Below are 23040 nucleotides of genomic sequence, written 5' to 3' on the forward strand. Positions count from 1 at the left end.
ATTCTGAATACCAGTTGCTGGAAACCACAGGAAGCGGGAGCGTTCTTGTACTTGGATTCTGCTAGAATTTCCCAGAGGCCTCTGGTTGGCCCCCTGGGAGAACAGGATGCTGCACTAGATGGGCTGTTGACCTAGCAGGTCTCTTCTTATGTTCTTATGACACCAGAGCCCTAGCCAAAGACATGTTTTTACTACCATCTAATCTGACAAAATGGTATAGATCACCAAAGCCAACACTGGACCAGCATAGCAGGCTCCCAACCGGTATTAAGTATAGATGAATAGTGGTTTTTGTTCTTTCAGGTTCCGATTGATTTATTGTCTTTACTGCCCCAGTACTGTTGCTGCATGGGCAGCATTCCATAGGGTTGTGTCCTGGGCCCATCATTGTTAGATGTATTTATAAACAACTTGGACAAAGAAATGGGAGGATGCTCATCAAATTCACAATGACACCAAACTAGGAGGGGTACCTAAGGCCGAAGATGACAGAATTGGGATTCAAAATGACCTTAACAAGTTGAAGAACTGGGCCAAAAGCAACAAAATGAATTTCAATAGCAATAAAGGCAAAGTTCTGCACCTAGGCAAGAAGAACCAGATGCACAAATATAAGATGGGAGACACCTAGCTTACTAGCAGTACATGTGAAAAAGATTTAGGGGTCTTGGTGGACCACAAGCCAAACATGAATCAGTGTAATGCAGCAGAAAAAAGAAATAAAAGCTAATGAAGTTCTAGGTTGCATCAACTGAAGCATGGTGTCCAGATCAAGGGAAGTAATAGTATCACTCTATTCTGCCTTGGTCAGAACACATCTGGAATACTGTGTCCAATTCTGGGTGCTTCAATTGAAGGATATTGACAAGGTGGAACATGCACAGACAAGGGTGACCAAGCCTTATGAGGAATGGTTGAGGGGGTATTTTTAGCCTGGAAAAGAGTAGACTGAGAGGAGATATGATGGCCATCTTCAAATATCTCAAGGCCTGTCACATGAAAGATGGAGCAAACTTGTTTTCTCCTGCTCTGGTGGGTAGAACTCGAACCAATGGCTTCAAATTACAAGAAAGGAGATTCTGACTAAACACCAGAAAGAACTTCCTGACAGTAAGAGCTGTTTTGACAGTGGAATGGTCTCCCTTTGAAGGTGGTGGACTCTCTTTGCTTGGAGGTTTTTAAGCAGAAGTTGGTTGGCCATCTGTCATGGATGCTTTAGTTGAGAGTCCTGCATTGCATAGGGTTGGACTAGATGGCCCTCAGGATCCCTTCCAACTCTATTACTATGATACATTCACTCATTTGTGCAAAGTGGAAGCCAAGCAAACGTAGATGTTGGCATCCCTAGCTCCTCTACCAAACATTTATTCATTCACACCTTTGTTGGATATTCTGAAACCAAGCTATATTGTTGCTTTAAGGCAGGATGGCAAACCAGCAGTACAGAACAGGCTGGCAGTCCCCATTTTCCTCCACATCACAGTGTTAAGAGGAGAGGTTTAAAACTTCTCTTCCCAGCGCAGAGCTCCAATGGGATGATTTCTGTCATTGTGCTGAGGTGTAACTTAATGATTCAGGCATTCAGGTGGGAACTGTACATCCTGTACTCTATTAGTTTCGATCATTATCTTCGGACAACGGGAGGTTACAGCAAATCAGGCCAGCCAAGGTATTTCGTTCCCTGGGGTAGAACAGTAAATGTCACCCAACTCTGAGCAGACAGCACCTATGATATTTTGGTATCCAAGTCAGAAAACTCCACAAGCACCAGACTGAGAAACATTTACTCTTCTTTTGTGGCATTCAAACATCTACCTGGGCTTCACTCTTCCTCATGGTAAGATCAGCCTTTCGTGGCAAAAATTCCATTGCAACCAAGAATTCAACATTTGCTTCAAAACTGACACCTGACACTATTATCAGAAACTGCCACTTGCCCTTGACATTGTTTTTATTCTTCTCTAGCTTACCTGCAACTTAACTTAATTTGCCCTCACTATCGGGACTATTCATCTAACCTTTTAAAACACAGCCTGCCGTACACATTATACCTTTAAAGCACATTCGAGCACATCCTTTCCCTCAAATAAATGTGGACATTGTAGTTTTCCCCTCACAGAGTTACAATTCCCAGCAACAAAGTACAGTTTGCAAAAGTCTTTGAAAGAATGTGCTTTAAAGGTATGGCATGGGCACTGCCACGGCCATTTTTTCTCTAAACTCTTCAGCTTTTTGTTGAAGAAATTAAGTTATCAGTATGCAGAAATCAGGAAGGAGAATGTTACAGGGGCTGATAAAAATTTTGGAGAGAACAAACATGTGATGGAAATGTTCCTTCTCCACCTCCTCACACTACCAGAACTCAGAAAGACCCTGTGAAGTTTATGGCATCAGGCCTAGGACCAACAAAGGCAATATTTATCCATTCCGACATATGAAACCTCACAATGTGGCAATAGGCACAAGCCCAGATTTCTTAAAAGGAAAATAAATGGTTTGGGGCAAATTCATAAAGGATAGGTGTGTCAAAGCTATTTAGTAGGGAGGGTAGTTAAATGGCGGGTCCTTAACACTGGTCTCAGTGGGACTCTTGTCTTAGCCAGCCCTGCAATTCTGATCATCTTACTTTAACATTTGATGAGGAAAGACTGTGCCAAAGGAATCCTGGTAAGGGATCATTGCAAGCGTCCTTTGCTTCTTGGAATTTTCACAGCCTGAGAAGTTCATAATGTGAACTGGACATTTCTGGTTGTTTTGGAGAGGTGGGGTGGGGAGAATAAGCACTGCTTGCCATTCAAAAAATAAATATTGTCGAAATTCCACATCAGCACACCTCTGCCTTTGCCCTCACTCTGGGCTTATTTGCACTTTTTGCCCTGCTCTCTCCAGGCACAGGTTCACGCTTCAAAGCTTCGTGTCTATTTCTGCAGTAAAGGGAGGGTTTTCATCGGGCAAAGTGCAGGGCGAAAAAAGTGTGCTCAGACACGCAGCTTTAAAGCTCAGACCTGAGCCTGGAAAGAGGCGGGGTGGGGGGGAATGGCTATGAAAGTGCCTGGAAAGCGTGGAGGAAAAGTAGGTATAGATAAGCCCTCTGACAGCCAAACTAGACATGAGGAAACCAATGGCTATGGCTGCCACCACTAGCTTTTTCAAAACTTTAAATGCACACGCCTTTTTCCTAATCCCATTATTCCAAACGGCTACCATGAACCGTTTTCTGCCTTTCCTTTCTCCAGCTTCTCCAATAGTTTCTGGGGAAACAGGGTTTCCACATAAAGACAAGACGTACTGGAGTGACAACCCACTATTTTATTTCAATACATTTATATCCCATCTTTCTTCCATCATGGAACTCACAAGTGGCCTCCGTGTGGTTCCCAGCAGGTCGCCCAATGCAGACACAGGCCAGGCCCAGGCCTGCTTAGAATTACATGCTGCCAAACCAGGCCCTGAGACTACCTTCCCGCCACCATCTCCTCTGTCTCAAAGCTATAAAACATAATAATAATAATAATAATAATAATAATAATAATAATAATAATATGAAGTAAAAGAACCCAGGATTGTAGCACAGCTGTGATTAGGCAGCAGTGCAGCCGCTCATAAACAAGAGGTAGCAGCAAAGAGAGGAATTCACGCTTTGACTCAGGTTCTGTTTCACCTCAAGAATGCAGTTTGTTTTGTACCCATTTGAAAATTGCCTTGCTAAAACCGCCGTAATTTTTCCCATGGGCTGCTGCTGAAAGAACCTCACAACAGTCCTGCAATACAGTCCACTTGTAGTACTTCAGGCTAGAGCTGAGGCCAAGGTTGGTGGGATTTCCAGTCCAAAGCCCTCAGCTTGAAACAAAGGTCAGCTCTGCTTAAAATGCCACCCTGAAATCTTGGTTGCAGTACTCAATTGTGTGCTGGCACATGTGGTCCACTGAATGACATGCAACTGCACTGTGCTTTTAAATGTTTAAATAAATATTTTAAAAAAACATTTTCCCCTGCAGAAGAGGCCCACTGAAAAACTGTGAACTCCCATCTTTACTGTCCCATTGTTAAATACAATAAAGCCCCAGATTTCCCCATTTGTTTCCACAGAAGCCCATTACTGCAGGGATAACCGGGGGCGGGGGGGAATGCCATTTGGCATTTAATATCAGCTCAGAAGCTGGACAGTGTTAAATTGCCACACCACTCCAAGTATGTTTTTCATCCTTAAGGGAGTGCAGTGTACCAGTTAAGACAGTCAGACGAAGACCTGAGAGGGAGATGTTTTAAATGTCCCCTCGGCCATGCAGCTCACTGTGAGGAGTCTCTCAGCCTGACTTACTTCACAGGATTGCTGTGAGGATAAAATGAGGGAGGGAGAAACATGTATGTTCTTCCACTCCATCTCCTTTCAGCTCTAACCAGTACGGCCATTGTCCAGATATGACAGGAGTTGTAGTCCAACATCTAGAGGACACCTTTGTTGCCCACCCTTGGCGTAGAGAAGTGGGGAGGGGGCAAAGATGTTCAGGAAGCTGAATCTTGCATCTACTATATTGGCCTTCATTCCCAGTTCAGGCAGGACTATCAGGAGACACACAGACAACAGCCTGCAGGTAGAGCAGGCCTAACTGAGGTGGGCAATAAGACCTAGGGCAAACATTTGTGCATCATGAGCAACACACCACACAAAATTCAGGTGGCGCATACATGCACACCAGGGGCGGATGTCAATAAGGGACCACATGCCACCAGGCCTTGAGCCTGCTCAAACTGGGCAACTGAAGGCCAAGGGAGCTGCCAGCACTGAGAAGTGTGATGCAGCGAACATGAGATGGGATAGAAACCTGCCCCCTTGGTGTGTTTCGGCTCCCTACACCCACCCACACCCCCAAGAACAAGCTGTTGCAAGAGGTAGGCGGGCAAATGACCCTTCTCTCAACCAGCACAATGAGGCAAGATTCAAGTAGGGGAATTTAAAATGTAGCCTGGAGGTTCAGCTTCTGGGAGCTGTGTGTGTTGTCATTCAACTACACTCCCATTTCTAGGAAAAGGGATAGGGGAGGAGAAGGAACTGAGCCAGCTGGAAGAGAAGGGCTCAAGGCTTGCTTCCTCCCTGGGATTGTCATTATGTGCTGGGCAGCAAACCACACTGAGCCTCCTTGTCAGGGGCAGCCATCAAAGAATTTGGGGGAGCTGTTGAGGCAGCTCCAAAACAGAGTTGTTCAGGGTCTGAATGTGAGAAATCAACAGAGACAAGTTGGGTTTGGGGAGGCTGGAAGCCAGCGCTCAAAACCAACTTTTTTGGGCTGGGGGTGGAGGGAAGAGTGTTTAAAAAAACCCCACTCCCCACTGTCCACAATAAATGTGTTCTTTAAAAACACACATTTTGTCAGAGAGAGGGAGGAAAAACACATCCTGCCGTTAAAAAAAGCAGGGGGACCCCTCCCTCCTGCCAAGGCTCCTGGCCAGAATCACCCTCAACAGGGAGAGAAAGAACAGGCCCTCGATTGAGAGCTCCTCTCAACTGCCCTGCCAGGAAGGCTGCCCAAGGAGCGTTTTAAAGGTTACTCCTGGCTAGGATCCGGCTTTCGCCATGATAAATCACCTGGCAGGGCCTGGGAAAACAGATCCACCAGTGCACAAACACCAACCCAAGACTAGGGGCAGGGAGGGGGATGGAGAGAAAGAGAACAAAAACTTTCCACTTTGGCTGTGTGCTTTGGAAGACTGGGCAGCTACCTGTAGCGCCGTCCACATGGCCTTTGGGCTGCTTCCCTCGTGCAAAAATGAAGTTTAACACGGTGGCCACACTGGTTTTTCAGGAGGATGTGACAGGGCAGTTTTTTGGATGATAGTTATGAGAAAAACAGGGCAAGAACAGGAGTAATGAATACATCCAAGATGCCTGACAGAAGTGATCAAAGGGAGACACACAGAAACTTTGTTCAGCACCAGCTTCATGAGACAAACTGTGTGTGTGTGTGTTTTTTGAGGGGAAGCAGTGGCATGCAGTCAGTGGACTATGGAGACTAGGCTAGTCCCCTGAATGTTCCTGGTAAATTAGAGCACAGTATAGTCATACCTCACGTTACGTTTGCTTCATGTTACGTTCTTTCATGTCACGTCCCGCAGCGACTGGGAAGTACCGGAAAGGGTTACTTCCAGGTTTTGCTGCTCACACCTGCGCAGAAGCGCTAAATCTGCACCTGCGTAGATACAGCGCTTCAGGCTGCGCTCTTTTCATGTTGCAAACGGGCCTCCGTTCGCAACCAGAGGTACCACTGTATTTAAGTATTGAAAGTCTGACGCCTCCTTCCCAAAGCCCGGGAAACTTCTGCCCGGCTTAGAGAGGTGTGATGTTCATGCAGGTGACATTTCCGCCATCACCCTCACAAGCCGGAGCCTCTGGTCCCAACTGTTTCCCTACAAGAAATTTCACCGCATGCCACCAGGGTGGGGGGAGGGAGAGGTTCCTTTCATGTCCAGCTTCTGGCTTTCCAGGAGGACCTGGCCAGCCACAGGCTCTTGATCCAGCAGGGCTTTTCGTGTTCTCTTTACACACACCCCTTCTTCACTTGTCCTACAGCACTGAAGAGGAAAGCGTCAGTCTGCAAGCCATCAAGAAAATCAAGGAGGCACACGCTCTCCCCTGCAAAAACACCTAGTGCTAGCGAGGGGTTAAGCAGGACCTCTCCTCTGACCCATTGGGGGGGGGGGAGGCCTTTAGCTTTATTGCATCTGCCTCAAGGATGACTGAGCCATCCTGCTCCTTGCATGTTTGAGGCACAAGCGCTCTGAGTCTCTTTCTGTCCCTCATCCTGAAGACCCTTGTCATCTGTGTGGCAACTCCTGACCATGCAGCTTTCTTCTCTTTCTTTCAGAACCCTTCTACTTCCTCAGCTTAATTCTTCAAACTATTCCTTTCTTCCGGGGGGGGGGGGGGACGCTTTCCCTAGCACTCCTTTATTCCATCTCCACTCGCTCCTCCCTCAAATCCTGCTCCCTCTTCACTTTTTTCCTTTTTTTTAAGTGCATTGTTCTCTTTGCCCAGGAAAACCACTTACAGACACAAGCTGCGTTCCTTCTGTGGCCATGGTTTTGGCACCAAGTGAGGCACTGGACACAGTAGCAGCTTGTTGCTCAAGTCCTTGGCAGACCTTAGGAGGCGGAAGTTGAGTGCAAAAGGACAAAGACCAGAACCTTGACCGTAACCAGGGTGGGACTCTGGAGCCAGCAGACCAGAAGGCAGGCATTTTTTGGCCACAGAAACAAGTCAACGGGGGTGGGGCTTTCGGTTTAGCCCATCAGAAGAACCCAAACATCCCCCGCTCTTCATTAATCCAGAACACAGAATTCAGGACTACAAGATCAATTTCCCCTTGCTCTGTTTTTTTTAATCCATTACCCCCATTTCACTCAGAGGCCACACTGAAAGCTTTGTTCTACCAGAGTTTTAATGAGAAGCTTTGTACAGACACCTTGTCCTTAATATATATTATAAAAAAAATACAGAGATTACGGACACGGGGAGATCTTCCCCATCACAGCCAGATGGTATCAACAGGAGCACATAAGCACCACACATAATGCTCCACTCATGCTCCCTTCAGGCTTTGGATGGAGTAAGTGAAACTACCCAGAGTCTGGGGGAGCAAGTGCAGCTAAAAGACAGCAGGACAGCCTTAGAGCACATGCTGAAATAGACCCAGCCAACCCTCGCCACCATGAAAGGCTTCTGGCCCTGGTAGCCCAGGCCCAACTGCCTCCCCAGAGAGACAGACTTTGTCTTCCTCCTCTCCTCCACCTGTGAGAAACAGTCAAGCAGCAGTATTGTTCTGGTAAGTTCACATCCAGTCTCTTTATTGGGGGGGGGGCAGGGGCACAAGGATAAAGAGAGTTAGCAGTCCACTCAAAAGCTATATCACTGAAGGGGGGTGCAGGATGGGGAAGGAGCAAATAATGGTGGATGAACAGATCACCCAAACCTATGCCCAGAAAGTGAGGGGAGGGGGCTCAGCTAGGCTGCCCCCAGCCCCATGAAAAACATGAGTGTACAGCAACCAGGTGGAGACTGGCCAGAACCACCAATATGCAGCAGGGGAATCATTCTTCTTTCTTGTCTCTTGGTCCATCGCAGGCCTCCTGGGAGAAACAAGGAGGGTGGGGGAACAACATGGCGTTATATAAGAGGAGAATTGTTTCATTCAACTGTATTTTTAAGCCACGTTTTGGACAAGCCAGTGCAAAGTGGCTTACCACAGTTAACTTCTCCATTTTACACGCTTTAGGGACAGTTGTCTTGCTTCCCCATGCTTCCCCCCCCCGCCCCGTCCCCTTTTCAGAAGCTGCAGCCGAGTAAATAACACTGAATTCTGCAAGTGGTTTGTTTTTGTGCTGGTTATGGGGAGGAGCCAGAAGTTATGCAGTGCACTAAGGGCCCCACAGCTCAAGCCACAGAACTCTCATTCCGTCATCGCCTTTGGCTTCTGAGAGGACAGCAAACACACACTTCCAGGCATGTGTTGCTGCCATTATGGCCTGGAAATCAGCTTTAAGTGAATATTCCCAGGAAACAAAATCCCTTATTGTCCTTTGCCACATGCTGCGCTTGTTACTTTTGCAGGATAAGGCAGACACATAGTTTTGGATTTGGAGTTTCACAGAACTCTGCAGACAGCAGAGCAAGGTAGCAAGTGGACACTTTGCAGCAGAAAGCGAACTACAAGTCCATTGTCATTTCAGGCAGATTGCTTATTGCAAGTCACAAGGCCTTGCATGCCCAAATGTACACAACAGATTTGACTCCCTGCTGGCCGATGACGCAATATCTCCATTCAAGCCATTGTCCTTTGTATTCTGCAAGGTCATAAGCTGCTCATTCTTAGGCACATCATTCAAGGCTGCTGCATTTGCTTTGCTTCTGTGCTGTACATGCCTAACGCTGGTCAGTGTGTGCACCAGCCACATGAAAGGCAGCTTCTGTGAATGTATTTCCACAGCAGCCAGTGGCGATTCCCTACCCTGACCAGTTAAGGATGCTCAAAAATCAAGGCTGTTTGCATGTTGAGAGAGAGGCTGCCTTGTGAATTTATGGCTCAGGTGACTTCCCCATTCATAGCTCAGTCTTAGCCCCAGGCATCTTGAGACACATACATGTCCACAAATTCCACCAGACTGAGCCACATGGCTGAAAGGATATCATCTTAGGTATAGCCCTCTTCTGCTACTCCATGCAGTAATGGCAACTTGAGGGGCAAATAGGCATTCTCAACAGTCCTTCTGAAAATACAGTTTTGCCTTAGCAGAATTGCTGCCCCCCCCCCTGCCTCCACAGATGGCCAGGGACTTCAATGCAATTCTATCCTGTGCCCAAGTGCAGAGCTCAATTGTCTAGGAGGGACAGCAGCTGCAGTAGCAACATTCTGCCTCTCTGCCAACTAGTCAGCCCTTAGCACTGCAATCCTACCCAAGGGGAGGGATCTGCTTACACAGCCCAAGGACGGGGAAGACCACCCAGCTCCCTACACGAATGCAACCTGGAGAAAGCTGCCCAGAATGGCCACGAAGGCAAATAGCTGCATGAGCAAAACAAACTAACAGTAGCTACGACCCACAACACTCCTACCAAGCTAAGCAGATGCCAGAAATCGCCAGCTAACACAGGTTCAGATACCGTCCTGGATTCTGCTGCCCATTCAGAATCCAGTCTTCCTCCTCCTCACCCTCCACCCTGCAAATTCTCCCTTTGAAGGGCTGCGGTAGTGCTCAACTTAAGTAGAGCAGAAAGGCCAATGCACCCCTAATTTTGATGTCTGGGCAAGATGCAGAGCAGTCTATCAGCACCCTGTACAGGGGACCATCATCCCTGACCTTTGGTGATGCTGGCTGGGGCTGAAGCTCAACAGTATATAGAGTGAACCATGCCAGCCCACAGTACAGGGTGCTTTGGGGTATGATGGTAGCAAAGACAAAGAGCTGTGCGTGAAATATTAGCTCAGCAGGATACCTCACTGCAGAGAGGAGTTCCCACGCACTGTTTAGCATTTGCCGCCACTTAGTTCTCCCCTCCCTTCGAAAACATGCTTCGAACAGAGTTCCCAAGACACCAGCCGAGAATGCTGCTGTTTGCACCCACACCTCCTCAACATGGCCTTCCCCATCCTGGTGCCTTCTAGAAGGCTGTGCTGGGGCTCATGGGAGGGCACCAGGTTGGGGAAGGCAGCCTTAAGGAAAGGCCAACATGAGAGCCTCCAATCACCACCCAGGAACAATGCTCAAGGGCATGTGAGTAGCTGGAAAGGTCCCTATCCTCCTCCTCCTCCTCCTCGCAGGGCAAGGACATCTCTGCTTGCCTAGGTACCCAAAGGCACACTGGCGCTTTAGAAGCAGGAGGGTGCCATTCCTCAGCAGTGCCACCCTGCAGAGCCATCAGAATAGCAGCAACACCGAGGTCCTATTTTTAAGCGGCTGGCAAGGCACACGGTTACTGAGTCTTGGCAGCCGGATCCCACCAGCTCTGGGGAGGGGAGGGGGAAAGCAGGTGGTTGCAGCACACAGGCGAAGCCAAGACAGAGCTCAGTAAGGGCTTGTGGGCTGAAGGGAGCATGGGGATGAGAAGGGATTGGAATGAGGATATTCAGAGCAACGCCCATTGCAATCCAGAAAGATGCTGCGTGGGGGGTAATGAAGCCCTGGAGGCAGCAGGCTTACTCAGCATGGGTTACAACAGAACCTTGAAACTTTCTTTTTTTTTATCATCCTAAGACTAAGAAAGAAGAGGCGGTTGCTGTCCCTGTCCAACCCACCCAAGCTCCACCATGGAGCAGAGAGCAAGCAAAACGCAGAAGACGCGGCTCATACGAACTGTCTGGAGCCCAGTCAAGCCTTCCAGAACCACCCTCCCCAACTGCAGACTTCTAGAGCGAAAGGGGCAAGCCCTCGGTCACAAGCTATGGGAGAACTGTGCAAGCGATCAGGTGCATTCCCCAAGGGAGGCTTCCTGGAATGCCCAGTGGGGACTATGGCTGTGGACACACCATACAAAGAAAGCACAGAGATCCCCTCAAAGAATCCTGGGAGCTGTAGTTTACTCCTCACAGAATTACGATTCCCAGTGCCGATGACAACCCACAGTCCCCAGGATGCTTTGGGGGAAGCCATGTGCTTTAAACGCAAGGTGTGTACGCAGCCTTGGATAACAAGAGGGGCTGGTTAAGCATGGGATTTGGGAAGGGGGCCATCACAAGATTGTGACTGAAGGGGGGGGGGATATTTTCCGAACTCCAAAGAATTGCCAGTAAGCTTCTGGAGAGGACGGTGACACACAGAGAAACCTCCTCCTAATATCTACTAGAAAATATCATTTGGTCCCAAACAATAGTTGGGAGGCAGTTCCTGAGGTTTCCCACCTCTGATAAACAGACCATAGCTGTCAACTTTCCCTATTTTTGCGGGAAATTCCCTTATTCCAGCGCCATTTCCTGCTGCTTCCCAGATTGTTAGATATCCCGTAGACTGTCCCTAGGACAGGTGAGGCTGCTGATCCCTTATTTTCAAATCTGAAAGTTGACAGCTATGAACCAGACATCACTATCCCAGTCCCAAACTGCTGTTAATGAACTTGTATATAGTCCTTCACTCCTGAGTTTAAGTCCAGCCTGGGGAAAAGAAAAGCAGCCTCCACATCTTTGCAGGCAGTGCTGCCTCAAGTCTTGTTTTAAAACCCGAGCAGTGAGGGGCCCAGCCCCTTCCGCACTTCCTTGAGTTGGTGCCAGGCCCAGCATTGTTCCTCCCCGCCCACCTGTTATTAGCTCCCAGGTGAGGCAGCGTCTTGTGACCTGCTGCTTACGTGCAGAGAGAAACGTGGAGGGTTGTTTACCGGGCAGGATTCCCAGGCGCTGCCAGGATCCTCCCCCTGGCTGGTACTCCGCGAATGGGAGAGGCTGGAGTAAAAAACCCGCAACCAAGGCTGGGCAGCTTCTCTCAGCCACTGTGTGCAGATTAGGTTACCCTGGCAACGAAAGCTGGATTATTTTTATACGTGTGTGTGTATGCTGTGTTTGTTGTGGGCTGGCCATTTAAACCTAGCCAACCAGTGACACAGGGTAGGAGAGAAGGCGGGTCTGCGGCAGAAGACAGCTGTAATCCAACAGATTCAAAGCCCTCCCTTAAGAATGCAGAAAGAACCTCCATTAATGTACCAAAGCAACTCATCAACATAATCACACACACGCACACCCAAAAAATAAAAGACCGACTACTCCTTTCTTCCTGCTACAGGGGTAGCGACTTTCGGGGGACCCTGAGAAGGGGGAGGTTCAGAAGCACCCACTGCATGCACAAATGTGAAACCGCCAGCAACACATTCAAGGACTGGAAGGATGTATGTTCTTGAAGGTAGAGACTGCCAGCAACAAGATTCCAGAACTTGTGGAAGGCTCTTGCTAACTTTTAAGGATATCTGATGCACAGTCAAAAGGTTTGGGGTGCAAGGGGTGGGGGTGGGGGAAGAGAGCACACCCCTGAGGAGGTAATCATGGGTTGTAGGACTATAAGCAGCAGGGACACAGCTCCTGCTTTCCCTGAAAGCTTGAACAACGGCAAGACACACATTTATTTTCAGTTACAGCCGAAACTTCAGAAGACTCCCCAGCTGCCCTCATCTGGAGGAAGATTTGTTCACAAAACTGGCTTTGCCCAGCAGTAGTGAGCCTGCTGGACTCACCGCCACCCACACAGCTTAAATCCAACAAGGAACAAAGCACAGGGCAAGAAAAAATGAGGTTCTACTTGGGGTGCCTCCCTCTCAACCATTGTAAGGGCCGACCGCAGCCGAAACCTTACTTCTCGAGAGTCACCCCATTCTTCCCTTATTTATGCATTCTGGTAACTGGGAAGCCACCTCTCTTTCAAGGAAGAATGTCCACAGGACACTCAAGTGAAGGCTGGAATGAGGAGCCCCCCCCCCCCCAAGCTGGGGAAAAGAGGAAGACCAAGAAGCTTCCTTCTCTTAAAACCAAGCAGATGGGCCTTCTGCAACCAGGTGTCCTCCAGATCTTCTTGGGGTCCCACCAGCCCAAACCAGCCTGGCCAATGGTTAGGGATGATGGGGACTGTAGACCAACAATATCTGAAGGACACCAGGCTGGGGAAGGCTGGCATCGACGACCCTCACATTCCCAGAGCAGCCACAGTACTCATGGGACAAACACTCTCTCTCTTTTTCTTTTTTTAAAGGATTTTTGAGCCCCAAACCCCTCATCACGCCACCACCACTGCCTTCTTCTTGCCCTGCCCTAGAACACAAACACCACTGCTCTTCCTGGAGCAAAACACCAACTCAAGCTGGAACCTGTAGAAGCCAGGGAGAGGACCGGTTTTTAGAGTTTTGGAATAGTCCAGCCAGACACAACAGCTGCCTCATGCAGGTGCCAGCCAGGCCCCTCTTGACTCCCTCCCACCTCAGAACAGATATTTGCAACCCCACTTCCCTCCCCGGCACCTGGAGCTTGGTGTGTTCATGCATCAGTCTGTCATACTCCTTGGTGAGTCCTTCAGCCTGTTTGCGCATAGCCAGGGCCTCGTTCTCTGCCTTTTCCAGGGCTGGGGGGTAAAGGGGGAAGAAAAGCACAGGTTAGAGCAATCTCCACACATCCCAACTGACCCAGATAATCAGGCAACAGCAAGCCAAGTCACATGCATGTGTCTGTGTGTAAAAAATGGATCACTGCAGATCCTGGTTTTCCATGAATAGAAAACCACAGACTTTTGGATCAGAGGAGGAGCTGTGATCTTCCACCAAGTTCATTCCTCTGACTTCCAACTCCATGAAAGGACTGAGGTGAGTAGCTTGATTTCTAGCACTTACTTAATAAAAATTGTATGCCTGCCTTGATCCAAAGATCATAGGACAGTTTACAAAATAACTTAAGGTGGCTGCAGCCATGTTCCCATCAGCTGTGGCTATCAAATGAGGATGCTATAAAGCTTAGCCACTTATTTCCCTCTTGGTCTTCAAAGTTGAGATCACTGGACAATAAGCTAGGCTGCTTCTCAATTGCCACTTTGCCCACTGCAGGGTTTGTGCTTGACCACCAGCATAGACAGAATTTTAAAAAGTAATGCTCAAAGATGGTGGTTCTAGAGTGTAATTAGTACTAGGCAAGCCTGAAATAACCGATTGGATCATGTCACTACAAGCACATTTCAACTATTCTCAATAAGCTCTTATCCAAATTTTTGTTCTGAATTAGGACTGTGCTCCCTGGTCCAAATCACCTCTAACATTCACCAGTGTTTTATTGCGGGAGCGGAGAACCAGAACCCTAACCCAAACAATTCCCTGAGTCACTTCCAGTTCTGCTTCTTAAGATTCCTACAACCTATCATGGGAGGGGAACCTCCAGCCCACATAATAAATCAGAGCCACCAGAGGCCCTAATTGGGCAGTTTCTGCCACACCTGAAGTCACCTATGACTTCAGGTGTGGTGCAGGTAAAGCCATATCTGCAAAGGAACAATTGGGAGCCTAAAGGTGAACTCTCAGTTGCTCCTTGGCAAGAGGAGCTTGCATTCAGGGCATTTTGCATGTTGGCCATCAACGGCATAGCAGAGTTTTCCAAGCAGAGCCAATCCCTGCCGAAAGTAGAGCTCGTGGTCGTGAATTTAAATTTAGTGTGCCAAGTGCAAGCCCCTCTGGGACTGGATCCATTCTGAAGCTTGCATTTGGCGCCAAATGCAAGCTGCACTTCCTGCACTTCAAGGCTCCGGATGCAGACAGTCAGAGAGCAACTGGCGCACATCCCATGATAGCATTAACATCACTGGAAGAGAGGGTCACCTAAGGCTGGTTTCTATCAGATGCAGACCTGAAAGGCTTTGAGGCTCCTTAAGGAGGACTCAGAGAAAATTTGGAAGATGCTCCTTCCTTCACTTTCCTCACTGGCTTCAAATAGCACATAGTTAAGCTATTGAATTATTTCCCCTGAGAAGTAGTGATGGCTACAATCTTGGACAGCTTTAAGAGAGGATGAGACAAGTTTGTGGAGGATCAGGCTATCAATGACCGCTAGCCATCATGGCCATTTCACTTCCATTGCCAGTTGCTGGAAATCACAATAGGGGAGAGGGCTGCTGTTGCACTCAGGCATCCCACAGGCATCTGGTTGGCCACTGAGAGAACAGGATGCTGAAATAAATGGGCCATTGGCCTGATCCAGCACATGGGACACTTCCCTTGCGGAGGACCACTGTGCTAAAGAAACAAAGGGCTTCTGGGCCAGAAGAACAAGTTGTGCCAAATTTGGCAGCTTTTCTGTGGCTTAACAATAAGACCATTTGGGTGTTAGACTGGAGAGAAGGAACAAAACGCAGCACCCCTTACAACAGCAATAAAAAAGAGGGCACATTGGAAGAAGAGACAAGAGATCAGTTCAGCCCAGGCATGCCCAGCCAAACACCCCCTGCACCCCCCAAAGAAAGAAATCTGAGCCACAAAATAATAATTCAAGAACCTTAAATAATCCAACAAACAAAGGTATATTGAGCACTTCTTGTGTGGCTGGTGTTGCACAGTACACAACCAGTTACAGTCCTGCCTGGCCACTGTGCCATTCACATGGGGAAGGGGGAGTCAAAGAGAAGCTGGGAATGTTACACAAGCCCACCAAGAACTGAGAAGGTCGGAAGGGCAATTGACACCCAAAACTTCCCAGCTCCAGGATTCCTCCAGCACTGATGTCAACCCCTCTAGTTTGCCAGCTCTGGAAATGAGCCCTGGAGAAGCTGCTCAGACTGGTTGATACTGCAACTGAGAACTGTAGCCCCCCCTCCCCGAGTGTGTGTGTGTGTTTTCAAACACATGCAGCATGAGGGGAGAGAGTATCCCATTATGTCATTGCAAGGTTTTAGAGTAATGTGCAAAGACCCTGCCCTGCTACCCTAAAAAAGCTTGCAACATTTATTTGGAGTTGGAGTTGTATTGGAGTTGGAGTTCTTTTCACAAACAGAATTGGTTTTAAATTGTTTGCGTATCTACTATACAAACAATTATAGTAGACATACAAACAATTTTCTTGGAGGACACCTGGAAAATCGTTTGTCTGCTTCCTATGCATCTGGACACTGTGAAGATGCCGTAATCCAATTTTGCATTATGGTTCTTGAGGTCAAGTAACGGGTTTTTCATCTATTGGATGCCAATCTGAATCAAGATGGCAGGCTGAATCTTACAAAACAGTGTGGATTTTAACCACTGATTTCAAAATTGCACTCAATTTGATGACGTTTCTTAGCATTCCCAATCATTGTTGGGTATGAGCTTGCCAGTATAAAATAGTTTACATACAGAATTGTTTGATTGTCTTTACTGCGAAATCAGATCAAGATATTTTATGGGAAGCAATTCATCAATTGAATCAAAGAAATAAATACATTTGACTGTGGAGGAGACACAAGGACAGGAGGGAAGGGTTTAGCAGTGGTGAAGCATGGTGCCGACAGCACCAAACAGCAGCATTCCCTTCCCACCAAGTGACTGTGCTCTCACACATCTCCCACCCATTACAGTGGGGCTTATGCAGGAGAACTTTCCACTTGACTGTGCGCCACAGCTCAGAGCAGCATCACCTACACTGCTGCCAGAATCAACCACTTCGCAGAAGGCTACCTAGGACCAATGTGAGCAAGTGGCGCTACATCAGCCTATGCTGCATGTCAACTGGGACAGGAGAGAGAGGAATGGAGAATTTGTGGTTCTGCTGGACTCCCACCATGCCTGGGCACTGGTCATCAGGCTGGGACTGCCAGTGTGTGCAGTGCCCAAACATTCAGATTTGAAGAACTGAGTGCACCAATTAGTGGTCCCCATCATCATTTCTCTTTTCAATAACTAAAGAGACCAATTCCAGAGTTGGACATTGCTTTGTAGAGCAAGGAAAAGAGCATCCTCACAACTATAGAGAACCAAAGTGTTTACAAACAAACTCTTCAGGGCTCAGTCCATCTATTCCCAAAGTCTGGTGCCAAGTGAAGTATTTTTAAGCAGGAGAGAGGAGGGGGGGACAGAATTCTGAGATTGTACATGAGGAAGGCGCATGGCTGTACAGTTCTAGAAGTATAAATAGATGGTGTATCACCCTTTCGTCGGCATCTAGCCCGGATGATCCAGCTGTACACAACTGGGATGTGGGGGGAGAGGGATAGTCCAGGGTCTCTAATAGGTCATGCCCTTTCCCTATAAGTTACTGGGCAGTGGCATCTACCACACAGGGTCATTTTACAGCCAGGACTGGAGGGGGCATGCGCTAAACATACTCCACCAAGTCTCTCACCTTTCTTTGTGGAGGCCAGCTCATCCTTCAGTTTTTTCACTTCACCCTGCAGTGCTTTACTCTCTTCTTCACCTCCAGCGCCTTTGGTGTCCAGATCTGTTATTTTCACCCCTGCTTGCTGCAGTTGCTGAATGAGAAGAAGGAGAGAAGGTTAGAGGACACAGGAGAAATCAATCCATCAATGAGAAATAGCTTGACACAAGACTTAATGTGTGTGTACAGACAAACCCCTGTCCTGTACGTGGTCAGCTGGCTTTTCTCCTGACCCTTTTCTCTAACCTACCTTGCAAAACTTCAGTGTCAACCCATTTCTAGGACAGTTGACACAGCCAAAAATACTAGATAGGCAAACCACTATTGCAGAATCCAAAGAAGCAATTTTGGGATTCCTCTTTAGCTCGGAGACCAGGGGCGGCAGCAGCGGCTCCCTGGAGGACTCCCAAGGAGAGGGAGAGGAGAGGAGGCTGAGGGAACACTCCACAAGGGAGGGTGTTTGAAAAAGGCTGAGAAACTGCCAGCACTGCAGACAAGGAGTGACATAACTGGGCTCCTGAGCCCCACAGGTGTGCCACAGAAAGAATGCAGTTGTTTAAGGGAGCCACAGGCTCAGAAAGGTTGAAAACTTCTGCTCTAAAGGGATGGTCAGCATGACATTCAGAGGTCTACAATTTCCCTTGGCATGGCAAACACACATCTGCTGAGCATGACAAGTCTCCATGTTTCCTTCCAACCTGAGAGCTAGAAACCTCGCAGAAACTGGTACCCATTTGATGCTGGGCTTCCCAAGAGGAGAAGAACTATAGTGACGATGCCCCTACCCCTCTCCTACTCTGAGGCTGAACCTTGGGCAAGGGGCAAAATCCCTGTCCTCGTGCTTTGAAGGTCAAGGACTGGGCCCTTCCTGCTGCAGTAATGCATGGCTTAGCAACCAAGTCATCAAGTATGCAGAGCCATCAAATTTGCAAACACAGATGCAGTGGTTTAGCATTGGGGGGGTCCACAAGGGCAGACACCCCGGGCACAAAATTTCAACACCAGGTGCTGCCTCATTACAGCTGCATGCTTCCATCACTGGGCTCCATTGAAAACGGCTTTTCCATGCAACTCAGGAAGTGACCTCTCCAGATAATGGAATGACTCTACATCTCTCTGTGATCTCCTGGGTGGCACGATGCCGTTAGGCAGTTGAATGCACATGCATCCGTTTCCCTCCTTCCCACCCACCCCTGTGCGTGGCCCCAGGCACTGGCAACCCCTGCTACACCACTGCACAAACAATCCTCATATGAGAATGGGGAAGCTTAAGAGTGAGGCTTGCCCAAGACCAACCAGGAATCTCATGGATGAAGCAAGATTTGATCTGGGGTCTACCTATCGGAGGACCCTGGGCAATTTCATTTTCACACAACAAATGCCCCATTTGAAATACAGTGGTACCTCAGGTTACATACGCTTCAGGTTACAGACTCCGCTAACCCAGAAATAGTGCTTCAGGTTAAGAACTTTACTTCAGGATGAGAACAGAAATCATGCTCTGGTGGCAGCAGGAGGCCCCATTGGCTAAAGTGGTGCTTCAGGTTAAGAACAGTTTCAGGTTAAGAATGGACCTCCGGAACGAATTAAGTACTTAACCCGAGGTACCACTGTACCTATATCTTGCTTTATAGCCCGGAGGTGCTCTCAAGAAGTGGCTTACGAAAGTTTTTCAACTGGGATGATTTAGGCTCTCGCCCTTTCCTATTGCCAGGCAGCAGCTCCCACCAAAATCCTTTTGCCTCCAAGGAGCAGGGAGACAGCTGCCTCTCGCGCGCAGCCTGTGGTTGGATTAGCTGAGAGACTCGCCTGCCATGTTCCACAAACTTCCCAGCCACCTCATTTCCATCCTATCACTTTCTCCCTTTTTTGATGCATATGAAAAGCCACCCTGAATCCTGTCGTTCTCCTAACATTTCTTACTTTGGAAAAAATCCCTGAAGGAAAGTATCCCATAATAACCAGTCAAACAATAGGCATACTGCCTACACACCCCTGGAAATGCCAACCGCGAGTGTATAAAACAACAGACGTTGCTTCTGGCCAGCTCAAAGGGAGCTGGATAAGCCCAGGACAGAAAAGGGGACATTTTACTAGGCAAAGAGAAACCTGAGATTTTGGAAGAGAGAAATGGCTGCTGAAGAGACAAGGCATGGGGGGTGTGAGGAGGAGAATCTTTCATCCTCAAACTGAGCCTCCGGGGGGGGGGGGCGGTTTGCATAAGCTTTCTCCAATCATGGTTCGTCTTATATGAGAAGAAGCAGTTGTGATTGCAGGCACTGGCATGACAGGCACAAAAGCGACAGCCTGACATTAGCAATGCTATGTATAGAAAAAATGTTATACAAGACCTTCAGAGCAGAGATGCCCAAGCCTGTGGCGCACGACACGATAGCAACTGAAGCTGGGTGGAAAATCAGCACAGACCAGAATGAAGCGCTTCTTCACACAGAACAGTTAAAACTGTGGAATCCGCTACCACAAGGTGCATTGACAGCCACCAACCTGGGTGGTTTTAAAAGACAAGTTCATGGAGAATGGAGCCTATCAAAGCCACAATGTCTACATTCTACCTCCACCAACAGAGGCAGTGAGCCAGGCGTCCAGAGAGACTGCTGCTGTGCTCAGGTCCTGCTTTTGGACTTCCAAAAAGCATCTGGTTGTGAGATCATCATCATTTTATTTGTATGCCACCTTTCCACAGTTAAAAACAATGCCCAGGGCGGCTTACAACATGACAAGATTTACATAATTACAAAAGTCATAAACAATAAATACAGTGGTACCTCGGGTTAAGTACTTAATTCCTTCCCAAGGTCTGTTCTTAACCTGAAACTGTTCTTAACCTAAAGCACCACTTAAGTTAATGGGGCCTCCTGCTGCTGCCACATTGTCGGAGCACGATTTCTGTTCTCATCCTGAAGCAAAGTTCTTAACCTGAAGCACTATTTCTGGGTTAGCGGAGTCTGTAACCTGAAGCATATGTAACCTGAAGCGTATGTAACCCAAGGTACCACTGTAAACCACATCAAAAATACACAACCAAATGGAAAACAATTTCCACATAAATCAAAATCTAAAACTAAGATTACAGCATTAATATCAGTTTGAAATGACATAGGTAAAAAAAACAGCAATTAAAAAAAGAAAAACGGAGCCCTCTCTGCCCAGCAGCAGCGCCAGCAGTCCTTTACGGAGCCCGTCAAGCCCCGCCGTAGGCCAGTTGGTGAGTGGCAGGACTGGGGCCCTCAGGCGCTGAGCAGGGGAGTCCTCCTGGGTAGCCGGATCCAGCAAGGCTATTCTTAATGCCCTCAAGCGTGTTTATATCCTGCGCCCTCCATTTCTGGAAACCCCTTGCTTCTCTCCACTGCTCAAGTAAAAGGGACCAAACCTTTAGTGGCGCAGGCGCTGCCCTGTGGAACTCCCTGCCAGTAGATGTTTCGCAGGAACTAGCCCAGAGGTCTTTTGAAAACCATACCATTCTAAGCCAGATCTTTGTAATATGAATTCTCTTTTTTAACAAATCAGGGTTTACTGGTGTTTTATCTGTGTTTATGCTTTCATGGACATTTTGTTGATTTTATTCTCATGTTGTATACCACATCTCTCTCTCTCTCTCTCTATATATATATATATATATATATACACAGAGAGAAACGAGATTCAAAATACACAAATATTCAACTGTGTCGCACATACAACTGCTCCATTGCCACTTCAAGGGCCACTGAATCTCCTTTCACAGAAGTTACAACATGCATGGATTCTTAAATTTAAACTGCTTTCAAAATGGCAACCTAAAAATATCCTCCCTCGTGTTCTGCAGCCGTTATATGGAGATGTAGAAAGTGTGCATCTGCTCATGCCTGTGTTTTGCAGGATGACACTATTCCGTCAACCAACTTCAAAGGCTGTGTAATTGCTTCCCACCAGCTACAACACATTATTCCAGCTCTCCTGTGACAATCTGAAAAGGTAGAAATCCTTCAATGGTAGATCACTGCACATCTGCGGTAGATCACTGGCTCCCCCCCCCAAAAAAAGAAGTTCAAAAAGTTTTGCTCCTCTAAAAAAAGCTCGACATTTTTTGCAGCCCCCCCCAAACAGGGCCCCCCTCTCTCCTCCCTTCCTATAAAAAGCTCAACAACTTTGACCTGCACCCCCCAAAAAATGGGGGTAGTCTTTAACACTATGAGTAGATCGCAGTCTCTTGGGAGTTGGCCACCCCTGCTATAGGCAATGTCCAACCTCAATCATGCTCAGAGTAACCCACTGAAATCAATGAAAGCTTATGTCATTGAATTTGTTGGCATCAGCCTTTGAGTTCACACATCAATGTGAGAGCCAGTGTGGTGCAGTGGTTAAGAGCAGTGGACTCGTAATCTGGGGAACCGGGTTCGCGTCTCCACTCCTCCACCTGCATCTGCTGGGTGAACTTGGGCCAGTCACACTTCTCTGAAGTCTCTCAGCCCCACTCACCTCACAGAGTGTTTGCTGTGGGGGAGGAAGGGAAAGGAGAATGTTAGCCGCTTTGAGACTCCTGAAGGGGAGTGATAAAGTGGGATATCAAATCCAAACTCTTCTTTTTCTACCAAGTAATTGGTGGCCAAAATGAAGGACACAGAATCTTTTGTTAAAACTCCCCTGCCTGGTTACCTTGAAGAGACTGACCTGCCACACCCAAGAAGGGGCTGTTTATAAAACTGCCTTAATCAAACAAGAATAGAAGTTCGACCAGTTCCCTTTGTCTTTAGAATACACAGTTCCCTACAACTTGGCTGGCCTTAAGCAGCCAGGAAGATGGGCCGAGTACACACTACACATTGAAAGCACATGACGTCCCCCAGAGTCCTGGGAACTGTAGCATACCCCCTCACAGAGCTACAATTCCCAACACCCGGCACCTACAGTTCCCAGTATTCTTTTTTGGGGGGGGGAATCTTCTGCATTCACTTGATCCTCTTTGCACTCCCCTCCCAAGGCATACTGCAACAGGGCCAGCATTCAAGAAAGTGATCTGCCCACCTCCCTCTAGGTTAGGGTGGGTTCCTTGTGGCCACTTCACATGCTGTTAAGCTAGTCCAAATGAAGCCTGTAAGGGATTCCCACCAGCCCCAGTCAGCACATCTAATGGCCAGGGGTGAAAGGAAAGCAAAACAAAGATGAAAAAAGAAAAAGAAAAATCACACCTACAAAGAAAACTGTATCGTCATACTAATCATTACTATTGACTTCCTTCCTTTGTTCTGAGACCTCATAGTTTTTAATCATTCTGTATTGTTGTGTCTAGTGCAGATTACCACTATCTTTATACCTCTTGCACCATTTTTCAATTTCTTTAACCCTGCAAAGCTTCATTCATTACATCCCGATATACTTACTCCAGAACAATGTTTTTTCATATATTCTTTAACACAATCCCATTCTTTTACTAATTTTTGGTCCGATTGTCCCCTTAAAAATGCTGTGAATCTTGCCAAATATATTCACAAAATTTCATTTGCCATTCTTTTATTGGTGGTATTTTTTCCCCTTTCCAATTATTTTGAAATGAGCATCCTGGCTCATTGCAGGATGCTCCAACTCTACAATTCTAAGGTTCTATGAAAATGAGTGAGAAAAGGGGAAATTTCCTCCCAAACCAGAGTGCCACATCCCTCACAAGAGATAAGTTTTAACTGGAATAGAAAAGTTC

The 23040-nt window shown here is 47.6% G+C and overlaps 1 protein-coding gene and 1 long non-coding RNA gene across 2 annotated transcripts in view; one reads left to right on the forward strand and one right to left on the reverse strand.

Annotated features, from left to right (window-relative positions):
* The first annotated feature begins 3079 nt into the window (after nucleotides 1–3079).
* Nucleotides 3080–7958, forward strand: LOC310752391. Its single transcript, XR_014542934.1, has 2 exons — nucleotides 3080–4595; nucleotides 6569–7958. It is a non-coding gene; the product is annotated as an uncharacterized lncRNA (long non-coding RNA).
* The window catches only part of BCAP31 (B cell receptor associated protein 31), a 39691-nt gene continuing 24069 nt past the window's right edge, over nucleotides 7419–23040 (reverse strand). Inside the window, exons 6-8 of the mRNA XM_083592487.1 lie at nucleotides 17313–17439; nucleotides 13484–13584; nucleotides 7419–8124 (exon numbers count right to left, since the gene is read on the reverse strand). Of these exons, the coding sequence (XP_083448613.1) occupies nucleotides 8086–8124; nucleotides 13484–13584; nucleotides 17313–17439 (267 nt within the window). The 3' untranslated portion in view covers nucleotides 7419–8085. The remainder of the gene's footprint in view (nucleotides 8125–13483; nucleotides 13585–17312; nucleotides 17440–23040) is intronic.

Source organism: Podarcis filfolensis (genome assembly GCF_964270895.1).
Source record: "Podarcis filfolensis genome assembly, chromosome: 17".
Classification (NCBI taxonomy): Eukaryota; Metazoa; Chordata; class Lepidosauria; order Squamata; family Lacertidae; genus Podarcis; species Podarcis filfolensis.